At 38.6% G+C, this 21,694-nt stretch overlaps 1 protein-coding gene across 8 annotated transcripts in view; it reads left to right on the top strand.

Moving 5' to 3' along the window:
- Window positions 1-21,694, top strand: part of LOC123773458 (OTU domain-containing protein 3) — a 43,209-nt gene that overhangs the window by 14,158 nt on the left and 7,357 nt on the right. For 4 of the 8 annotated variants that reach the window (XM_069317882.1, XM_069317881.1, XM_045767251.2 and 1 more), the window contains exons 2-8: window positions 1,325-1,445; window positions 4,668-4,785; window positions 8,215-8,369; window positions 9,681-9,829; window positions 11,595-11,707; window positions 18,044-18,169; window positions 21,073-21,379. In XM_069317882.1, coding sequence (XP_069173983.1) covers window positions 8,215-8,369; window positions 9,681-9,829; window positions 11,595-11,707; window positions 18,044-18,169; window positions 21,073-21,379 — 850 coding nt within the window. In that variant the 5' untranslated portion in view covers window positions 1,325-1,445; window positions 4,668-4,785. The remainder of the gene's footprint in view (window positions 1-1,324; window positions 1,446-4,667; window positions 4,786-8,214; window positions 8,370-9,680; window positions 9,830-11,594; window positions 11,708-18,043; window positions 18,170-21,072; window positions 21,380-21,694) is intronic. The other 4 variants (XM_069317885.1, XM_045767252.2, XM_069317883.1 and 1 more) reach the window with 2 other exon arrangements.

The raw sequence follows: 21,694 nt of genomic DNA, 5'->3' as shown, positions 1-21,694 counted from the left end.
TTTCCATCCCTCATCCTGGGATGAGGCAGACGGGAGGTGAGAATGTGGGTGGCGACAGAGCGAGAGTTCAGTAGCTGATACTGGACCAGGAGGAGTAACAAGTGGGAGATAAGTCTGTTATTATTCATTTGTTGCCATAATTACTATTATATATATTGTGACATGACTATACAATCATATTCTATAAGTTAACTTTACCCTCTGTGTTTTTATATTATACTGTCTTGAATATATATGTATATAATTTATTCATCTATTCTTCAGTCCTAAACGAAGATTGTTATATATGTGCTCATTACTTATCAAGGGGTTATACTGGTGATTCGCTATTGAGAACAGCAGTTGTGTCGTATCCCTAGACTTATTAAAGTTTGGCTGCTGTAGGATCACGAGCCGTAACGTACGATAGGTAACACAGGCCAGTCATATTTTTTATGCACATTACATAACCTCAAATTGTATGTCCTTAGTCATAGACTATAGAGCATATACCTAGTAAATAGTCATATTCCTGGTTGAGATAAAATATTTCCCAAGTTGACAAAGCATCTTCAGTAAAATGTTGCCTGGAAATTATCCAATTCTTTTGAAGTGATTTATTTCTTTATACAGTAACGAGGAGAATTTGAATTACTGTAGCTTTTTTTTATGAAATTATGGATTATTATATTATTAATTGTTAGACATGGTAATGTTTGTTTAAATAATGCCAAGATTATTTATAAGTTTTTAATTACCTCATATAGATTTAGATAATTTATTATGTACCCTGTATTTGTCCTGTGAGCATAGGTGGAAAGGTTACAGAGGCACATAATGGGCTCAAGGACTGGGTCCCAAATATTTATTTAGTTAAGTAATTTACAGCATTGATGAATTATTTGGTCTGTTAGAATGGAATCAATAGAATCTTTACAGTTCTAGCTTAGTCTACTGTGCATATTGGTTTCCATTGTTGGGTACAGGAAGACTGTTCTGCTTATTGCGGTCCCCCCTTGCCAATGACTAATCCTTCTCCAGGATGTGAGAAGGATTAGTCATTGCACTGCTAACATGAACAGTCACACATTGGGCTTGGGCATTAAAACTTGTATTCTTTGTCTCAATATATTTTGTGAAAACGTTTCAATGGTAAGTCTAACAAAAGTGATGTCTAAGAGTACGATGACCTTATTGGATGACCCAGACATGTGTGGTTCTTATCAACAGGTTGCATACAACATGATCATCTGCCATACAATAGGAATTCAATATTATACCAATGCATTATTTGCTGAGATACTATTCAGAAACTGTAATGATTAATTATGTTATCTCTTTGCAGAGCATCTGTGAAATACAGTATTCAGCATGCATTGCCACTGAAAATTATACCCTGTACTTCATATACTGCCATAAAGGATCTAGGGCAGCTTAATCACTGGTATTAGTACCAGTGCCACATAGTGAGTTTACTTTCTAACTCGTGCTAACCTAACCCATCTTAGTCTAATTTAACTCTTACTAACATACCATAGTTTGCCTAACAAACAACTTGTAATGAAGAGAATGGGAATTTTGTTGTTGTACTGGCTGCAACTTTCCAATTAGTAACTGGTATTCCAGTGACTGGTGACTCTTACTTTAGGTTTGGCTATCTTTGCTTTTGATTTTAGGCCTAAGAACATAAGACTAAAAGAATCTGTAGGAGACCTATTGGCAGTTCCACTTCCACTAGTATACTGTATATGCCTAAATGATGTTTAAACCTTTCCATTGAATTGTTTGTGATATTACTTGGTAATTTGTGCCATAGATCTGCAACCCTATTCCAGAGGCAGTGTTTGCCTACCGTATTTATTTTCTAAATTTAAACCTATCAAACTTGAATTTATTTGTTTAAGTTTGATTTTAATTGGTATTTTTTTCTCCCTATTTATATTCATTTATTAAACCCTTTCATCCATTTGTAGACTTCATTCATATCAACTTTTATGCTACCTCTATCTAGAAAGTAAGTTGATCTTTCTAATTCCTGGCATTAACTAAAGAATTTATATCCATTCTATAATAGAGTTGCCTAAACTGTACTGCATAATCCATATGGGGGAATCTCTTAAGTGTAACATGATGAGCCTGTTTATTTCTCATTTCTCCTTTAATTTATAATCAGTTAGTGCTGAACAGGTGGACAATATGGTTTGAACCAATAACTTTGACTAGCAGATCATTGGAAATAAGTAATATTCAAGAAATTTGTTGCAGAAATGTATATTTAATTTAGGTTGAGAGGAGTCAGCACAGATCAGTTAAGGTCTGAAGGCTCTTGGGTAATCACAGTATGAGCAGCGGTAGTGACACAGAAGTGATGATAACATGTAAGCAATGATAATGGGACCCCTTAAAGTATGTAAGCCGAGGCTCCAGTATCAGTTTGCCAGTTTAGTTATGTATGGCAGCATCTGTATTCCTACTAGGATCGGCAATTGGCTTCAGCAGTCTGGTTCATAAGCTTTGTTTGGCAGGCTTCGGAAGTGCCATCATGTGGGACGTGGCCTTTGGATAATAGACCTCCAGTACACTATTGACAAGCACAGAAGTGCTAAGGGCTGGCAGTTGGTCACTTCAAGACAGGAAATTTTTAATAGTTTTTGAAAGCAGTGAGGCAGTGTGTGTTACTCTAACTGTTCTAGCTACCAATATGTAGTGTTAGTGATGTTGTGAAGAACCTGATAAGATTACTGAGAACTGTAGTACATGAAGGACGATGAAAGTGAGTGAGTGGTGTTCAATGAACATTTTTAATGAATAACAATAAACAATTGATATTAGTGACAACTAAAATTTGTGAGGTGACCCACTAAATAGTAGTGGTGAGTAACAGTGACACAGTGCCCATAATTAATGATAAAATAATAAGGGACAGTGAATTATGAAGTTTATTGCACAATATTTGTTTAATATTCACTGAGGGAGTGATTTGCAAGACCCAGAGTTTATTATTGGTGATAAAACAGTGCATGGCTGTAAGGCAGATCACAGTATTGTTGGTATAGTGACTTAAAAGCCATAGTATACTAAATTAATGGCAAAACTGCAGAGGATAGTGATGTACATGTATGTGATGTTTATGAATAATGTACAATAGCACTTTTGTTACAGTACTTAACAGAGATATGTAGTACCTGGTGCAGGGCACGATAGCTACTGTATTTTTGTGACAGTATGAGAGCCTTCAGACAATGAAGACAAGCTCTCACAGATCAGACATTCACTGGGGAGAGCTGCAGGGGGTAAATTTCAAAATCATCAACAGGTAATCAATTGGCAATGATTTATGAAGTTCAGTGCCCAATAGTTATTTTAAAAACCAATTACCAGTGGGAATATAAATTATCAAGTGCTGATAAACAGATTACTGGTGGATTAGTATTTCTAAATATCAGGGTGTAGCCCAGTAGAGCTTATGGACTTGTAGTGATAACAATGCTTATGAACTCACAGTGATAACTCTACAGCTGGAGGAAAAAATCTGTGGAAGGAACAAGCCAAATTTGAATATATTGTCCATACAGTATAAGTAAATTGCAAACTAAACATAACCTATTAGAATCTGAGGAGAATCAGTAGTGTAAAGAGGGGTCACAGGACCTGATTGGTAGGTTCACTTTTTTGTTGTACACAGGAAGGTATAGGAGTAAATGACTTTTGACGTTTTGACGCCTATTAGTAGGCTTAGTGGCCTTAGTTTTACATACAGGGTATTTTATTTTCTCCAAGTAAAGCCTTTAATCTCGTGTTGATCCATTGTGGGTTGTCATTGTGTTCTTGAAAGCTTTAAGAAGAATATCTTTTAGTGTTTTGTAATATTCATCTTCATTTGGGTAGTAGTAGTAGGCATCCATCAGTCTCGGGAGACTATGGAGTTGTGCTCTGGTTGTCGGTCTGGAGTGACCTACTCATGGCGCAAAGACAGGGTAGGATGATACGGGGGAGAAGCTGTCACCCATGCAGCAGGTCCCCCTTATCCACAGCGCAGAAATTCTCCAATGGAAAGGCAAATGCCAATACGATTGGTTCCAGCGCCGTCGCAGGAACTGTCATTATGTAGTTGATTCAACAACGTACTGTCCTAGGGGCTCCAGCTCTGAAGTTTACCTCGAAGTTGGTAAAAGAAGGCACAGGGACAACAAACCCAGAGACTGCTGTGGTGGGAGCTGGAAAAGAACCACCCCAGCAAGGGCAGGAACGACCCCAGTCTCCTGAGGCAGAGCTTGGGCCACACGAGCCCCAGGAGGTGGATGTCTGAGCCCTGCACCTACGGGTTCCAGACAGAGATTGTCATAGCCCCCATTCACCCGAGTCCGGCTTCCTTCATAACCCAGCAGAGGAAGAGATAATTATTGGAGGAGCAATAATTATTCATTAATTTTATTATTATAATAATAATTGTTGTAATTAATATTTATTCTTCATTTGGGTACCTTAGTGCCAGGTCACTTACAGGTGGAGTTGCATTACATCCTGAGGAATGTCTATTACTGTGCTTAAGGTTGCCCAATCTACCCACATTTGGTCCAGTCAAATCCACCATAACTTGGTTAAGTGGCATTAGGTTAGAACAGGTTAACTTTGCTTAGTTAAAGCTTCATTCATTGATTGACTCAATTTTACAATTTGAATTTCAGTTCAAATATTGGCGCATGCGTAGAAGCACAAGTTCGAAAGCTCACTACACGTGAAGTCTCACTGAGAGGCACTGTGGGAAGGGAACTGGGCTGCACACTCACCCCACAAAGCACTATTGTAAGTTTTATGCACTCTTAATGTGACTTGAGCAGTCCTAGTTTAGCAGCATATTGATTCTGAGCAGTAGAAATACTGTACTGTTGTTTTATCCACTTCTCTCCATGAAGGTTGGTTTTTTTTTTTTTTTTTTTTTTTTTTTTTTTTTTTTTTTTTTTTTTTTTTTTTTAGGCAGCCCCCCCAGTAACTTCCCAGAGCTTCAGCATTGGAAGGAGTTCAGGTCTAAAACCAAGCTGCCAGATACCTGTGGCAGTTTTGGCCAGGTATCTGAAGCAAGGACCAGAATCTTGCCTACTCATATAGGTAGTGATCAGAGATCAACTGACTACTAAGGAAAATTGCCCTGAAAGCCAAAAAGTCATAAAAGCTCAAAACATGCTAGATAAATGTGCAGTAAAAAGCAATCTCTAAATACTTGGGACAACCAACACTCCACCTCAATGACTATCCCACCATGACAAGATGCCAATGTCAGCCATCCAGGGCTCCAGTGAGGTTACCCTCTCCCTTTCTTGCCTGGTGCTAACCTGACCTGACTAGCAGATGATGAGTCCCAAGAACGTGGCTGAAGATGTGATGACCAAATCACACACCAGAAAACGAAGAAATGACTAATTTCTTCTTCCGTCTAGTGTCCTGCAGAGGCCAGTTTTAATTCGGTGTCTAGCAGTGCTTTGTATTTCCAATAAGTGTGTGTGTGTGAAAGTGTTTGCTGAACACTTCCCAAAATATGCTTGTTAGTCACCTTGCATGTTTTGGGCTGCTTTAATCTACTTTGGTTTTAGTTTAGGGTTCTCTTCCCTGAAGCTGTTGGTGAAGATCTGTAACCACTGAAGTTGCATTCTGTATGGTTTTTAGATGCCTTTTGATAGGTGGACTCCTTTCAAGTGTTTTTGTGTTTTAGGTAGTGCATCAGGCTTGGTCACCAAAGTAAGACCTGTTGAGGAAAGTGATGCAGGTAGAACATAGTACTGTCAGAGCACAGAGCACCACACACATACTACTTGAGACTGTTTGTGGTGCTCTTTCACTTCAGTAGGTGTCAGATTCCTGTCCATTTATCTGGGTGTGTGGAGTGAGTGGTGTAAAGTTATTAGTTAATTATTTCTGTAATTCCTCATGCCTTTTCTTCTCCCTGTTAGGCATGTACACCTGCCCTAGTGCCTAATTTTCTGCTTGAAAGCCAGTTTACTGTGTAAATTCAGCCTTATGCAGCACGGAGGTGGTCTACCTCTTATCTTTGGTAGTTGTACCATAATGTATTGCCTACCCAGTTCAAAAGGCTGCTTTGGTCACTTGTATTTTGGAAGAGTGTTTCAGGCCCTGAAACTGATTGAAAATTAATTGAAAGATATCTTTGTTATTTGTGCTGATTCTGCTCCTGGGGTGTTGTGTATTCTCCACCATGTTTAGAGTATATCTTGCAGTGTGTTGTGTTGTGTTTTTGGGCATCATTTGACATCCTTGTTGTCTCTGGAATATCTCTTGCCATTTTCTCCAGGGTATTATTCAGGCTTCCTGCCTGGCTGTTTTTTCCAAAACTTTATTTGGGGCTTCAGACTAGTTACCCATTCCATGTGTTTGCCTCGGTCTCAATGCTAATAGTGTCAGTGTCTTTCTTATCTCAGCGATATATATCCCTCTGTTATTTCTGTTCAAAAACTTTATTTATGTGGCATGCTTTTTGGGTTGTAGTGCACCTTTTGTCCCAGTTCAGAGGCTGCTTGTCTTTGGCTTGCATGTTGTTGATTATCTAGGGCATTGTATGCATCTCATGCTTGACTGTTTTTCCTGGAGCTTTGTTTGGGTTCGGATCTGTTGTTCATGCTGTGGAACTGTTTGTCTCTTATATATATTTATGATTTGCAAACTAGTAAATGACTAGTTTCTGCAGTCCATCTCCTGATGTGGAACAAAGTATATCACATGTATGTCACTTATTTGTGCATGTCATGCACTTAGGGTAAGCTCTTTGGCTTAGGTTAAAGAAAGCAGCCCGATATGAGGCTATAGTATTGGGTATGAGCTGCATGTTTGAAAAAGGAGGAGGAGGAGGAAGAGGACAGGAACAGAGAACAGAGAGCAGAAGGCTGAGACTGGGCAATATAAAGCTGTAGAACTCGCCAGACTCTCTGTTACTGGCGACGAGAACAGTCCCTGAAGTTTTGGATGTGAAGCATTACTACCTCCCCATGCAGGCAGTTGTAGAGATGCTATTTGAAACTCAACATATGATGATTGGTGAAGAGCTGAAAGGTAATTTTGTATCAATGAGGGCTAATCCTCTGTGTTAGATAACCAAGTCAGAATTGGCACCAAGAAAGCTAGCAAGATAACAAGACCCACAAAGCTTTCTAGCTTCCAAAGAACACCAAAAGCATCTGGACTTTGTGGAAACAGATTAATTTACTCCTACTGGTTTCAATAGACCCACAGCACCTTCACAACAAACTTATGATTGAGGAACAGTACCATGTACATGTGCAGCTGGTGATTCCATGCAGATAGACAGACTAGACTTACCTGAGGAACTCTGAATGTGTTGTATATCGAATGGAGGGAGGCCTCACTCAGAGCAGCATACTCCATCCCTATCAGACAAAACCAGGATAAACTGTGAGAACACTCAAAACTCCTGTAATGTTGGCTGTAGTGGGTACTTGATAGTTAATTAATTTCAGAACGATGCAGGGTTACCCTAGAGGTCCCAGGGATTGTTTAGAAGGGGTGGTGAGTGGTTTGAGATATTCTTTAATATTATAGAAAGTGGTTTCTCATCTGTGGTGAATTGAGATGTGTCTTCCATTATGCTTCCTGCTCTTAGAATGCAGGAGACTTTAGAAGGTTGCATATCTTGGTAATGCTGAAAGTCACTCAGTATGACATGCAAGCAACTCACTGGGTGAATTCAGTATTATGGTTTAGTAGAGCTACTGTTGCAGCTTTGACAAGCATTTCATTGCACTCGGTACTGTTTTCAGTCAATAGTTTTTATTATATATTAAATGTCTATAGTTTCCATGCAATTTTGGTGTTAAAATTTGTTTGAAAATGTGTTCTTTCTGTTTAATATTTTCTCTTGTCTACCTAACAACAGCCAAAAATTGCATTGTAGCACAACAGAAGACTCCATCCAGTCGATAAGGTAGTCCCAATTATTCTACTGGAGGGAGACTTCAGTCTGTTTTATTACCGAATAACAAACTTCTTTTATGTTGGAGCTCTTTGTTAATCTTCTTGGCCCCCCTTGTAATAAATTTCTAAAACTTATTTTGAATGAAATTGATCTGAGACATTTTGTCCCTTTTCAGTTGTCATGTTTTTATAGGAAAGTGTAAACAATAATTGTAAAAAAAGTTTGTTTTTAGATTGTTTAATTAGCCTGAAAAACATTGAATCTTTAATGTATACACTATTCTTGTCCAACAGATGGCTCGTAAGCGTGAGGAAAGGGCCATCAAAAATGCACAGCGTGCTGCAAGAAAAGCTCGTGCCAGCCAGGGTGGACAAGACCCAAGTTTTATGTCATTAAAGCAGCAGTTAGTTGCTATGGGACTCACTCTCAGAGAAATTCCTGGTGATGGGTAAGCTTTGTTTGTAGTTTCTGAGGCATAATGAAATAAGTATTGGGACTAATCTGACTTTCTCATCTGTGGTGAGAAAGTGGTGTTTCACATGATTGCACACACCAATGTTTCTATTGGCTAAAATTTAAAAAAAAAAAAAATTTCTTGTGTTTTCAAATCAAATATCAACTTAGTGCAGAAAATTTCAGAAATTTATATAAATACAGTATTGTATTAGAATTTGTTAAATAAATTTAATTTGGGTTTGTAAAAGCACATGCAACAGTTATTTCAAGGCACCTCCAAGGTGAGAGACTGTGACTTGCCTGCCTTCTGGTTGCACACAACTTGATCCAAGAGAGGGTTGAGAGCTAAATCTAACAGTTGCAAGTACTCCTGTGGACTGATGTGTGTTAGGTTGCTCCTCAGCCATTTAAAAGGGTTGCAAAACTAACATTAAGGTCATGTGGCAATCTTGAGGTTATCTTGAGATGATTTCGGGGCTTTAGTGTCCCCGCGGCCCGGTCCTCGACCAGGCCTCCCCCCCTCCAGGAAGCAGCCTGTGACAGCTGACTAACACCCAGGTACCTATTTTACTGCTAGGTAACAGGGGCATAGGGTGAAAGAAACTCTGCCCATTGTTTCTCGCCGGCACCTGGGATCGAACCCAAGACCGCAGGATCACAAGTCCAGTGTGCTGTCCGCTCGGCCGACTGGCTCCCCGACCGGCAAGCATAACCTTAATGTTAGCACTAGTAGTAGTAAGTAGTAGTTAGTAGTAAGCACTACTTCCAAGCAACTGGCTGTTGTACCAAGCTCTCACAAGTCAAGCCTTTGGCTTGGGGAATAGAAGAACTCCCAGAACCCCATCAAGCAGGTATTGCCTAAGAGAGCATCAGAGTGGCCTGCTAAAAAAAAGAAAGCTTTACTGTTCTCAGTAAGCTCGGAGTTCCACCTGTGAAGTGAATATGTTTTCTGTGGAGATTCTGATTTTACTTTTAGCTTCCTCGGTATGAAAAGGAAAACATAACATAAAATGTTGACCAAACCACACACTAGAAAGTGAAGGGACGACGACATTTCGATCCATCCTGGACCATTCTCAAGTCAATTGTGAAGTTGCATATTGAATGGTCGTCCTGGACCATTCACAATCACTTGAGAATGGTCCAGGATGGATCAAAACATCATCGTCCCCTCACTTTTTAGTGTGTGGTTTGGTCAACATATTTCAGCCACGTTATTGTGACTCCTCGTCTGCTTAACATAAAATATTGGTTTGAGCCATTATGATTGAATATTTTATTCAGCATATGTTTTTTTTTCCAGAAATTGCTTATTTCGAGCTCTTGGGGACCAGCTAGATGGTACACCAAATACTCACCAAAAGCATAGACAAGATGTAGTCGCTTATATGAGACAGCACCGAAATGATTTTGAGCCATTTGTTGAAGATGATGTCCCATTTGATAGACACTGTGAGTCGTGATTATTTAGATGTTTAATTTTCTGAGGTAAGGCTCCTTGTATCCTGCCTGTACCAGGGCCCATATGGTCCACCCGTCAAGCTTTCAGCAACTTTGTTCCTTACTATGGCAAGTATCTTTGCAAATGGTTTTATAATCCACTGAGGGACCAGCTCAATATCTGATAAGAGAGTAATGCCTTCAACACCCCCCTCCCCTGCAAGTAATAATTAGAAACACAAGGAATGCAAATTATTGCTCTGCTAACTATCATTTCAGAATCAAAGTTATATGTTATATTAACATATAAGTTATATACACATATATAACAAAGTTATATACAAATGCTGATACCAGGTGGTAGTAGTCACTGAAGGTGTAAAAGATATTGTTCACTCTGTTGTCCAATAGAGAGCTAGTTCCTCAGTGGCTCAGTGGTGATCCGAGTTAAACTTCTTACTGTCTACCTTCCCTAAAAATCCTTGATAAGACCATTTGCAAAGAATCTTGCCATAGTGCAGTAACAAGGTTGACGAGAGCCTGATGGGGTATTAACTCGTGCACTGTGCATAACGTCATTTGATCAACCGGTGGTGTGCATCACATCACGATGTTTTAGGTACAACACTTTGCAATATTTAACAATCCTGCTGGTATACAGTTTCCCAATTTGTATTTGAGGCCTTCCATAAACATCTGACATTTAGAAAGTGGCTTATGTTTTGGGGACCTTGTCCCTATGCTCAGAGCATGGTGTTTAATTATATTGAAAGACAAAACCTTATTTTTAAAACTATTTTGTGTGCATTCAGATAATGTTGTGCAACCCTTGCAAAATGCAAAGGTTGAGAAAAACGGGTGGACTGTATAGGTTCTGGCTTATGAAAAAACCAAGTGACTGGTTCAAAAAGGTATATTATATTTTGCTAAACACCCAGTCATTTGTATTTTAATTAATTAGTTAATTAAAATCTTTGCATTTGATTTATGGAAGATTTTGTTACTCTTTACTATTTCCTATAATCATTTAAATTTTGATTATTTATTATTCATATGATGACTGAATTTACAAGGACATTAATTTTGTATAAGATGTGGTGAAGCTTATTGCCATGTCATGTAATGTATAGAGGTAGTTATGAAAAAATTAATTTATTCATAGCCACACTAAATATTTTGAAAGTCTTGTTTATTGAAATTTAAGAAGTGTTGTTAATAAATATGCTGTTGTAAGTGTGGGGAGTGGTATGTATTGTCATTTTTTTTTTTTGGAAAAGTACTGGTCAGTAATTTAATGTAAGGATAGGGATCTGTAGCATAGCTAAATATTCTTGCCTCTAGGGGTCTTAGCATTGTGTTTGTTTCAAACACTCACAAACAAGCAATATTTGCACGTAGCTTTATCTGCCTTTCCCAAAGAGAGGGATGATATTTGCATATTTCAAATCCAGGGAGACTTTTCCTTCGTCTAGGGAGTTTCTGAATAAGAGTTGGAATGATAGACACAGTTCACTGGCCATTTCCTTTATGAGTTTGGATTGAATGCCATCTGCACTTGGAACTTTTGATTCCTTTAATTTGTTTATGCTCTTCCTGATTATTTTAAATGTCATGGGTTTTGTATATATCCCTTAATTCATTCTCTTCTGTTTCAAAGGTCTGTGTGGGTATCAACATGTCTGTTTCTAGTGTGAGAATACTTATGCAAAGTATTCTTTCAGTGTCTGCTGCTTATGCTTTTATTTCAGTTTCAATTAATGCAGTCTTGTATCCACAGTGAGCAACCTGGCTGAACTTGGCACGTATGCAGGAAATGATTGTATTGTTGCCTTTGCCCGTCTACATGAAGTTGTGGTTGTGATCCACCAATTGAATGCACCATTGTGGCAGGTTTGTATTTAACTGTTTTTTTATATTTTTTCTGTTTTGGTTGTTTTTACCATTTTATATTTCCCTTTGCACAAGTTAGAAGATGCATAAATAATTTTTACTCAGACATATCCCTACTTGCAAGTACTGGTGGCAGTTAAGTGGTGTCCTTAAAGTTTGTGAGTCTTACAGAGGTTTAGTTTGTGCATTTCAAACCAGAGGTTCTTAACCTTTTTGAAGCTGGCCCCTAACGTCCCCTGTTGATCAAGCTTCAACTCTTGGTGTTCCCTCACAAAGTTCAACTAGTGGCACCCCCCATCTGTTTCTAGATGCATTTTCACAAGCTCATTCATAATCCATAGAAATATTGGAGTTGATTCTTCCTCATAAGCATTGATGATACATGAACATTACTCTGGCAGTAAACCTAACTCCTGCTTGAATGGCCAGATTAGTACGATCCTTCTGCTCCCTCCTGGACTTTGTTGAATCTGAAGTTCATTATTCTTTGCTATTTTATATCAAACATTGTTAATATTAGCATCAATAATTGAACATGCTTTTGCGTGCATTTTAATATAAAAATCAATTGAAACGTGTGTGAATAGTTTGTTGATTTTCTTACTTTTTGTCACCAAATTTCAGTTCTGTGAATTCACAGCCTCGCTTCATCATGAGACCTCCATTATTTACCATTACAAACAAGTATGATAATCATGCTCTTGAAATAATTTCTTCCCCTGAATCTGGCCTACTGGTGCACCGATTTCTTTTAATTCACGAGTCCAGAGAACTTTCTACATCCAGTTTTCCCTCGTCAGGTGTGTCTCCCTAAATTCTTAAGATTATAATTGTGTTCCACAGCAATTACAGTATATATTCAGAGTCAGATGTGTTAACACAGTCTTTGAATTTTTGAGCCCCCTCTGGAAAATTGAAATGTTCCCTTGGGTTAAGAGCCACTGTTCTACATGCATATGTTTTGTAATGAAGTAAATCTAGTAATCAAATTAAAACTGTTTGGCTATAAAATAGGCAGAGTGTTAACATTTTTATTTGCATTAAGATATAGTAGTACACAAAATAGTGCACAAGGGTGAAGCTGATAGAGATATAGGAAGAATGGAAGTGTAGATAAGAGTTAGGTCTTGGAATTAAGGAAGTGACAAATAATCTTTGAGGAATTATGCAAGACTTGGGAATGAATACTGAACTGCCAAGTGGATGTAATAGACATATGGCAAATGAGCATGGATTAAGAATTTTGATGTCATTTTTTATATCTGAAGAGTAAATTTGTTGCAATACGTGGGAGAAAATAGTTAATATCTGTATATGCAGTATTTGAAAAATGTGTTGATAATTGCCACAATACCATGTACAGGGCCCTAGAGTCAAAATATATTTTATGATGGTCTGGATTTCATTTGAGTACAGTATTAATTAACACTTTCGCGCTATCTGGACGCGCTGGCGCGTTCGGTTTCGTCTAACACAAACGCATAGTGGACATAAAGTTATGTCTACTTTTAAAATATTTGTATAAAATTAAATTTTTATCCGATTTACTTTGGGTTTGTTTCAAACTGCGCGCTATGAGGCTCTCTTTCTCACCACTAGGCTGCATGGTACAATAAGTTCATGAAAGGTGTGGATAACTTCGATCAAATGGTATTTTGTCCCAAACGGGTTGCAGGTGGGTGACTTTAGCCGTTTATACTGGTAATTCTTCCCCCATATCATGTATTATATGCATATGTCTGTTTAGGGAATTTTATTCCGATCAATATACAACCAAAAATAACTGTGTGCAACAAGTATAATCTTGACAAACATAACAAAAGTAAAAATATTTCGTGTGTGTTTGACGCTCACTGATATGTTCCAGCGTTGTTTTATATTTGTCGCTATTCTAACTTACGCTTTGTTGATATTTTTTACCTATGGGCACATAGAACATTCTATTGCGAACACATTGACATAAAAATGAATGACGTACATAGAAAATTAATGTCATGAGAGTGAAATAAGTATAAACTTTCAAAGCGCCGTGCGTCGTCCCGTCACCGATATCGGGTAACAATTTCACCACTTCCCACACTCTTGCGGGCGGGCTGCATCATTATTCTACGCTTATATCCATATCACCGTGTTGGGAATTTCATTGCGAGTCCATTGATACCAAAATTACCGCTGTAGAACAAGTGTGGAGGTGATTACAATCCCAAGAGTAAAAACATTTTGTTGCTGATGGGCGCTCACGGCGAGTCATCTACGTAGTTATTTATTTGGTGCTGGTATCCCTATATGTTTCATGACTTATTTTACTAATGTTCTTCTAGAGAATTTTATTGCGAACACGTTGGTACCAAAATGAAATACGTAGCATGAGAACTAAGGTCAGAAGAGTAAAAAGAGTACTGTATACACATTTTTGGTTTTACGCTTAAGCGATAAAAACGCAGCGCGCACATTCGGTTGGCTGAGTGACCTTTGCGGAGAGCGCGAAAGTGTTAAGAAATTTTTTCGCTTCTGGACATGGAGATAAAAAGGAAAGGAGACTGTATGTGGAAGGCGTATGACTTTAGACCATTGTTTATCCAATATAGAACTGGATCATGGAAATGGCCAGACCCCTAGGTGAAAGGGATATTATATATGAATACACATGCCTTTAATTAAAGATGAGAAGACTAAAGGTAGAAGTAATATTGAAACTAAAAACAACATATTTTTGGGAAACACTTGGACACACATGAAGATTTGTTGATTCCAGGAATCGGTAAAAAAATCTTGATGTTGAAAAAAATGAAGATTAAGGTTGTTGATAATTGTTTAGTTTTGAAACTGATGGTTAATGATTGAGCTCTGGAAATATTGACAGTAAAGTCATAATTAATAATACAATACATAACAATATTATCAATTTCAGCAACATGAGCAAGATACTTGATAAGAGTGCTGTAAAATTGTATATTCACTTGAGTTTGTACAGTTATTCATTAATAGCAGCTGGCCATTTACTGTAACAGAAAAATGTTACAATAATAAAGTCAGGAGAGTAGAGTGGTAATGATGGCTTCCTCAGCAAGTTTGGCAAGAAGTGTATGTTATATTCTGAGGTTTTGAGTGTCTAGAACACAAGGAAAGTTCCTCTCAAAGTTTTCTGGCATTAAGTTTAGGATATTGGTTGAATTTAGGATAATGTTGACAATCATATTCTGAGAAATAATTTTTAAAGTTAAATATTTGTAATAAATTTCTCATCACAAATATCTTCATGGTCCATAAAAGTCCTTGAAATTTTACATATCATCAAGGATTCCTACTATGGGTGTCAGTCAATGGATGGTGACTCACCTGACATGGTGTGTGGATTTTTAATAAAGCCGAGGAAGGAATCTCAGACTTTCTTGATTATTTTCCATTAAGGCAAATGATTGCCAGAGGGCTCTAGTGTCAAATGATGTTCAAATAGAATCTTTAGGACTTTTGAATAATACAGGGCAATACAGGGCACCAGACCCCTATCAGTTGAGGGAGATGGGAGCAGTTTAATGTTTAAGAGAGATGAAATCTAGTGTGAAAAAGTTCATGCAAAACCTATTTTTCTGTGGGGATAACTCTTCTGCTTCCTGGAGCTATCAGGGTAATGTGTGATATATTAGACTGGGGCATTAGTCTATGGAGTTCAGCCTACCAGGGACCATGAGCCAGAACCTGGCCCTATTGATCTAAAAATTAGTTATGTAACATATCCCTATTACTGCATACAAAATAGCAGAATAACATACTCAAGAATTAATTGAGTATGTTAGGGAAGTGTAGTGGAGTAAACTGGGTAATAAATATTTGCAAAAGGCATTGCCTAACTTGAGGGTTTTGTGCTAAAGAAAATGTGTAGGACTTTCATTGCCATGGCAATTAAATATTTGTTGAACACATGCATGGGATTGGTTGGAAGATGTAAAGCAAGATGATGGACTTGATTAAGGGTTAATATGTATCAGTATGGAGTATACAAATTTTGCATGTTCTGGGAATTTTAGTTAAAATGCTATCATTAGGGCAAATAAGAGATGAAATTATAACACTGAACAGAATCATGATAGGACCAGCATAATTTGTTATTGCAGGATTGGTTGTAGAGCATAGAAACGGCTTTTTTTCTTTTTTAAAGGGGTCATGATGTGACAAAATCCCTTTAGTAGCTCGTTTGGGATTATGTTCTTTGTTTATGTTTCTTTTAGCCTGTTTACACTATCAAAGACTAACTTGCATTTCTCTAGATGATGGAAGAGCTATGTGTGATACTTTCCACAGCTTCAAAATAATTATGAGGTAAGGTCTAATTATATATTAAATGGTGGAAGGTAGACATGTTTTTGCAAGGGTTACTAGGCAGCAAATACTTTCTATTTTAAGAATATTAACAAATATATTTGTTGCATAAGTGAAGCTTCATTGGTGAAATTTTCTGTAGGTTAGTAGAGCCTTGGTGTAGTGGTAATGATGCAAGAGTGTTGTGGGGACAATGCTGGAACAGAGTAGTGATCAAGGTAAGGTTAAGTAATTATGAAGAGAAACCACTAAGCCTGTTTGACAATAAGGCACATGAAAGGGATAGGAACTAGGATACGAGGCCGGGGTGAAGAAACTGTACCCAACCACTTGGACCATTGGGGACCGAATGCTGACCTGCACGAAACGAGTGCATCAATGTACCGACCAGTCCAATTGGATGGACCAAATAATTGTATGGTTTTTCAGGACGCAATTAGAAGTGCTTCTATATCTTTTAGATGATCGTAGATAAAGGTAGGTTCATTGGAAAATTCTGTGAGGCTGTAGAAGATGAAGAGGCTAATTATTGCATTGTTTTCAGATTCATTATGGGAATGAGGTTTTAGGTAGTGGTGATTATGGAAAAGAAGGACTAAGACTTTAGTTAGAGACAAAAGCAGAATATTTTCAGCTTGTGCAACTGAGTCACAAGGTGTAGGATTTTTTAAATTTTCAGAATGCTATAATAAAAAAAGACATGTACTGTATATTGAACATTATTAAGATGTTTTGAGAAAGTTGCATTTAATACCAACCCATCATAAATATTTTGTTATACTGTGTATTAATTAACTACAGCTTTACAGTAGGGCTGCACATTTAACATATATAATTATGCTCTAATTTTTTTTGGGGGTGGGCTAATGTAAAAATTTGATTCTTTCACAAAATATGGGTTTCTTAGAAGATATTGGTTTCTGAGCTATCCCACTTGATCCCTAAAGCAGCCAAGATCTTACTTGCCTCTGGACAGGATTGGCAACAATCTGGCAGTTCAAAACTTCCACAGTGGCCTACTGGAGAGCCTCCCAAATTGTTCCCTCTAGATCATACTGCCTAGGTAAACACAGAAGAACACTCAAACCCGTCCAGGTTGTAAACAGGAAGTGCTTACCTTCTAGGTGCAGCTTGGCAACACAGATCATCAAACTGTGTCCTGGCAAACTATATTTAGGGTACAACCACTGATTTCCACCTCACCACAATAATGCTTCCATCTTTCATTCTGACTTGCATAAGTGACAAGTCTTGCCAAATGGACATTGATTCTTTCACAAAGTCATTTGTTATCCTTAGGGTCTTCTCACCATGTGTGCAGTAGGCTTTTGCTACATCTGTAAATGCTTCAGCACATGTGTGCATGGGTGTGAGGGATGTGTATGTGTGTTATCATCATCCAGTAACTAGAGTTTTCTGTGGTAGGCATTCAGTTATCTTTTGTGTATTTGGTCAAGCCGTGCTGTCCAACAGTGGGTATCACCATCTGGATATATCTATTTGTCTGAGATTACTTTAGTGTTGGACCACCACTGTGTAACACCCAGAGACTTACCCTTCTGCCTGGTCAGCCACCTCCAGAGTTGAGTTGTTTTGGTTGTGCAAATATCTTGATGGAAACATTCCTTTCCTCCCTCACCCTTCCATAATTAATCTCCTTCCCTCCTTGAGAAGTGTACAATAGTGTCAAACAACTTTGATGGAAAAATTCCTGTGTATTGCAATGGGGGGGGGCTAAGTGATTACATCTAAAGAAGAACCCTCTCAGTAAGTTGCAATTGTTTCCTGTCACCTTACTGCATTTGCTTTAATATCTCACTAAGACAGTTTTTTGGCAGCATTAGGGACACACACACACACACACACACATTAATATACTGTATTTAACTTTTTAATGGGTTGATGGTAAGATTTTAATTATTTTAGCTGTAGAAAATTGTATTAGCTAAGCTCTAAGAACAATTCTGAAATTTAAAAAACTGAATTATTAATTATGTCATTATTTTAATCCTGAAGATTTGTGGAAGAGACGGCAAAAAGAATATGGCAGAACTTCACATATCATACCATAATGGAGACCATTATAACAGTGTGCGGAGAATTGGTGACTGTTCATCTAGTCCTGCTTGCATCAAATTATCTGTAAGTAACTTCTACATGCCTACTGATAGTTTTATCTAATACATTTGGTATATGTTTGTGTTATACTGGCTCTGAGCAATGTTTCCCCAGTAACTCCCCTCTGCCTTTACATTGATACCATCAGGATATTGAATATGTCAGGTTTGGATGTCTTTTATGGCTACAGGGACAAGTATCCTTGCAAATTGATTTCTCTTTGACAATAGATGGGGCTGCATAGTGAACATGATTGAATTCACTACTGATAGAAACTACCTGCCTAGGCACAAATGCATCACAGTACACAAACTCCCCTTAAATTTTTGTGGGGTTGTGACGTGTTGGAGATAGCGCAGCTACTTCCCTGGCAGGTGTTGTGTGCCTAACGCACATTAAAGAAAAAAAGATAAGCAGTTTTTTCAATTTGTTTTATGTCCCTTGCGGTGATACCTGCTTGATGGGGTTCTGGGAGTTGTTCTACTCCCCAAGCCCAGTCCGAGGCCAGGCTTGACTTGTGAGAGTTTGGTCCACTAGTCTGTTGCTTAGAGTAGCCCGCAGGCCCACATATCCACCGCAGCCCAGTTGATCCGGCACTACTTGGAGAAAATGATCTAGTTTTCTCTTGAAGATGTCTGAACAAAAACACTTTATTTTACTTTACTCAAAAATAGTTACTATAGAATTATATACACTGTGCTGTACTTCCTCCGTCACACGTCATAGACGAGACCACATTGAGTGAGGGAAGACATATGCACCAAGAGAGAGCATCAGGAGTAATCTGAGTGCTGGGTCGCCAGCCACTGTTTATATACACCAGCGGGTGACGTCATGCTGGTGGGTAGCAGGGTTGAAATAGTCAGCCGGCAGAATAAGGGTAGTTAGCCAGGCTGAACAAGTAACTGGCGAGCACCTGACTTGTCGGGCTCTCGGGCAGGGCAGGGGGAAGACCGTGGTGGAGTGTTGCACCCGTCTGATGTTGAAAGCGGTAGGAAGATGCATATCCATTGCTATGCAGGGGAATAATGTAACAGGGTAAACAAACAAACCTTGGCTGCCTCCAGATACTGACAAGTATATAAGATTGGAGGATATCTCACTCTTAAGGCTAGCTCAACAGTTGGATACATTGCTGTTTTTTCCAAGGAGTTTTATGAGTGTTTAGTTTTCAGCACTTGTGACCCCATCCAGGCAGCACAATTTGGGTTCCAATCAATTGGCAAAAGTTTTACACTGGGGAGCTAACTAAAGCCAGCCCAGAAATTAATCTTTGAATGTAATGAAGTCCTTTCCTGGAAGATGTACATAATTCCCAATACAGTACCTGTCCTTTACCCTTCTTTCTTGTAGAGCTCGGGACATTTTGGGGAAGGCATGCGAGTAAGGCAAACAGGCGGGTTGAACTCTTGAGTGACCTTTGCTGTCACCTGGTGGTGTACTTGGATAGTAGTGCATGGTTTGTTGACATTTGGCAAATTACCACTTCCCTCAATACCATCTTTTTTCTCTTTAATCGTGATACAGTGGTACCTCGGAATGCGAGTGTCCCTGTATGCGAGTTTTTCGGAATACGAGCAGGATTTCCTCGGAAAATATGTCTCGGAACGCGAGGGTTACCTCGGGACGCGAGTTTGTTGATATGCGTACAGGCCGACCCAGCGCGTGGTGGTTCGGCGATCGTCGCCCCTCCGCCCCTCAGTTTACCATTGTCTCGCGCCCAGTGACTACCCCACATCAATTCTTCTCATGGATTTTCAGTGTTTTGTTGGATTTTTGGTGATTTGACTATACAATTTGTTATCATATATCGCACCATGGGTCCCAAGAAATCCAGTGGTAAGGATAAATGCCAGAAAGCCCATGTGAGGATGACAATAGAGGAGAAACAAGAGATCATTCGGAAGCATGAGAACGGTACACGTGTTGTTGAACTTTGTAGGCAGTACAACAAAGCCACATCAACAATATGCACTATACTTAAGAAGAAAAATGAGATTGAGTGCTAAAGTGGCAAAAGGAGTCAGAACAATAACGAAACAAAGACCACAAATACTTGGAGAAGTGGAAAAGTTATTAATTTGGATACACGACAAGGAGTTAAGGGTGATAGTGTTTCGGAGGCCATTATTTGTTAGAAAACCAGGGTTTGGACAGATTTGTGGTGAGGAAATCGAGCAGTGAGCCTCAACCAGGACCTAGTGGCACTCAGATAAAACGTCCCAGGGAGAGCACACCAGAAAGGTCCTCACTGCCTGATGTGATAATGGAAGGGGACTCCCCTTCCAATCAGTAACTCCTCTCCTCCTCCCCCTCCTCACCATCTTCCATACGCCTACAGCATTCAACAGCAAGGTAAGTAATAACTTGAACATAGTTTTGTAGGTTTATTTAGATGAATTAGGTATAAAAATTTAGTTTGATGTGGGGTTTTTGGGGTAGTCAGGAACGGATTAATTCATTTCCCTTTATTTCTTATGAGGAAATTAGCTTCGGAATACGAGTTTTCGGAATACGAGGTGTCTCCAGGAACCAATTAAACTCTTAAACTGAGGTATGCCTGTACAAAGTTTTACTGTGCTTTATTGGAAGTTTTACCCAGTTTTGAGATTCTTAGATTTCCTTGCTTCCTTTGTCTCTTTCAAACACACCAGGTTCTGGTCTGCTCTTTGTTAGGTTTATGAAAGTCCAGGTACCTGGTAGTTATGTGGGTCTGTATATTCTATCAGAGCCAATGCATCAGGAAGAGTGCTGCCCAGAAAATTGTTTTATTATATTCAACATAATTTTTATAATTCACTGAGAAAATCAGTGTATAACTTTACCTTTCAACTCGGAAACAAACCGTCGGTGATCTATGTAACTGTACTTATTATGATGTATAATCAGTCTTTTCATAATCTTAAATTTTTATTTATCAACCATAGGTTCAAGAATCAGAAGAGTGTAAAGATAAAAAGAAAAATGGAACCAAAACCTCAGATAAGGAGTATGCAAGTGATTATCCTGAAGATTACTGTCAAGACTATACAAGTGAAGAATACAATTGGTCAGCGGATGGTTTGGATTATTCTGAACCAGTGTATGAAGGCTTGTCCAAAGCTGAACAGATGGTCATGGATCAGACAGAATGTGACGATTTGCAGTTGATCCGTCATCAACTTCAGGCTCACGAATACGATGTCCATGAAGCTATTGAATCTATACTTAATTATATTGTTCTGCAGCATAAAGGTGAGCATATGATGTGGAAGGAGAAGGTAACAAACTTTACACTGTATGGATGTAATGACATTTATCATTTGTATCTTGCATGATTAAAAAAAAAAAAAGTGGTGGTGTGTGTGGGGCAGTTAAATACCTGTAAATGTGGGTTTGCTCCTGCAGGTGCTCATGGAAGCAGTAAATTAATATCAAGTATTGTTACTTCCTGAAGATAAATCCTGTGGATGTTTACCGCAGTCGCTTGCTCACGTGATACTTTGTCCACGATCCCATCCCAGAAGTAATCTAGTCACTGTAGCAGTGATATGTAGCCAGTTAGACTTC

The sequence above is a fragment of the Procambarus clarkii genome, chromosome 89 (genome assembly GCF_040958095.1).
Source record: "Procambarus clarkii isolate CNS0578487 chromosome 89, FALCON_Pclarkii_2.0, whole genome shotgun sequence".
NCBI lineage: Eukaryota > Metazoa > Arthropoda > Malacostraca > Decapoda > Cambaridae > Procambarus > Procambarus clarkii.
The sequence above is the reverse complement of the archived record's forward strand: the minus strand, read 5'-3'. Positions and strand labels throughout refer to the sequence as shown.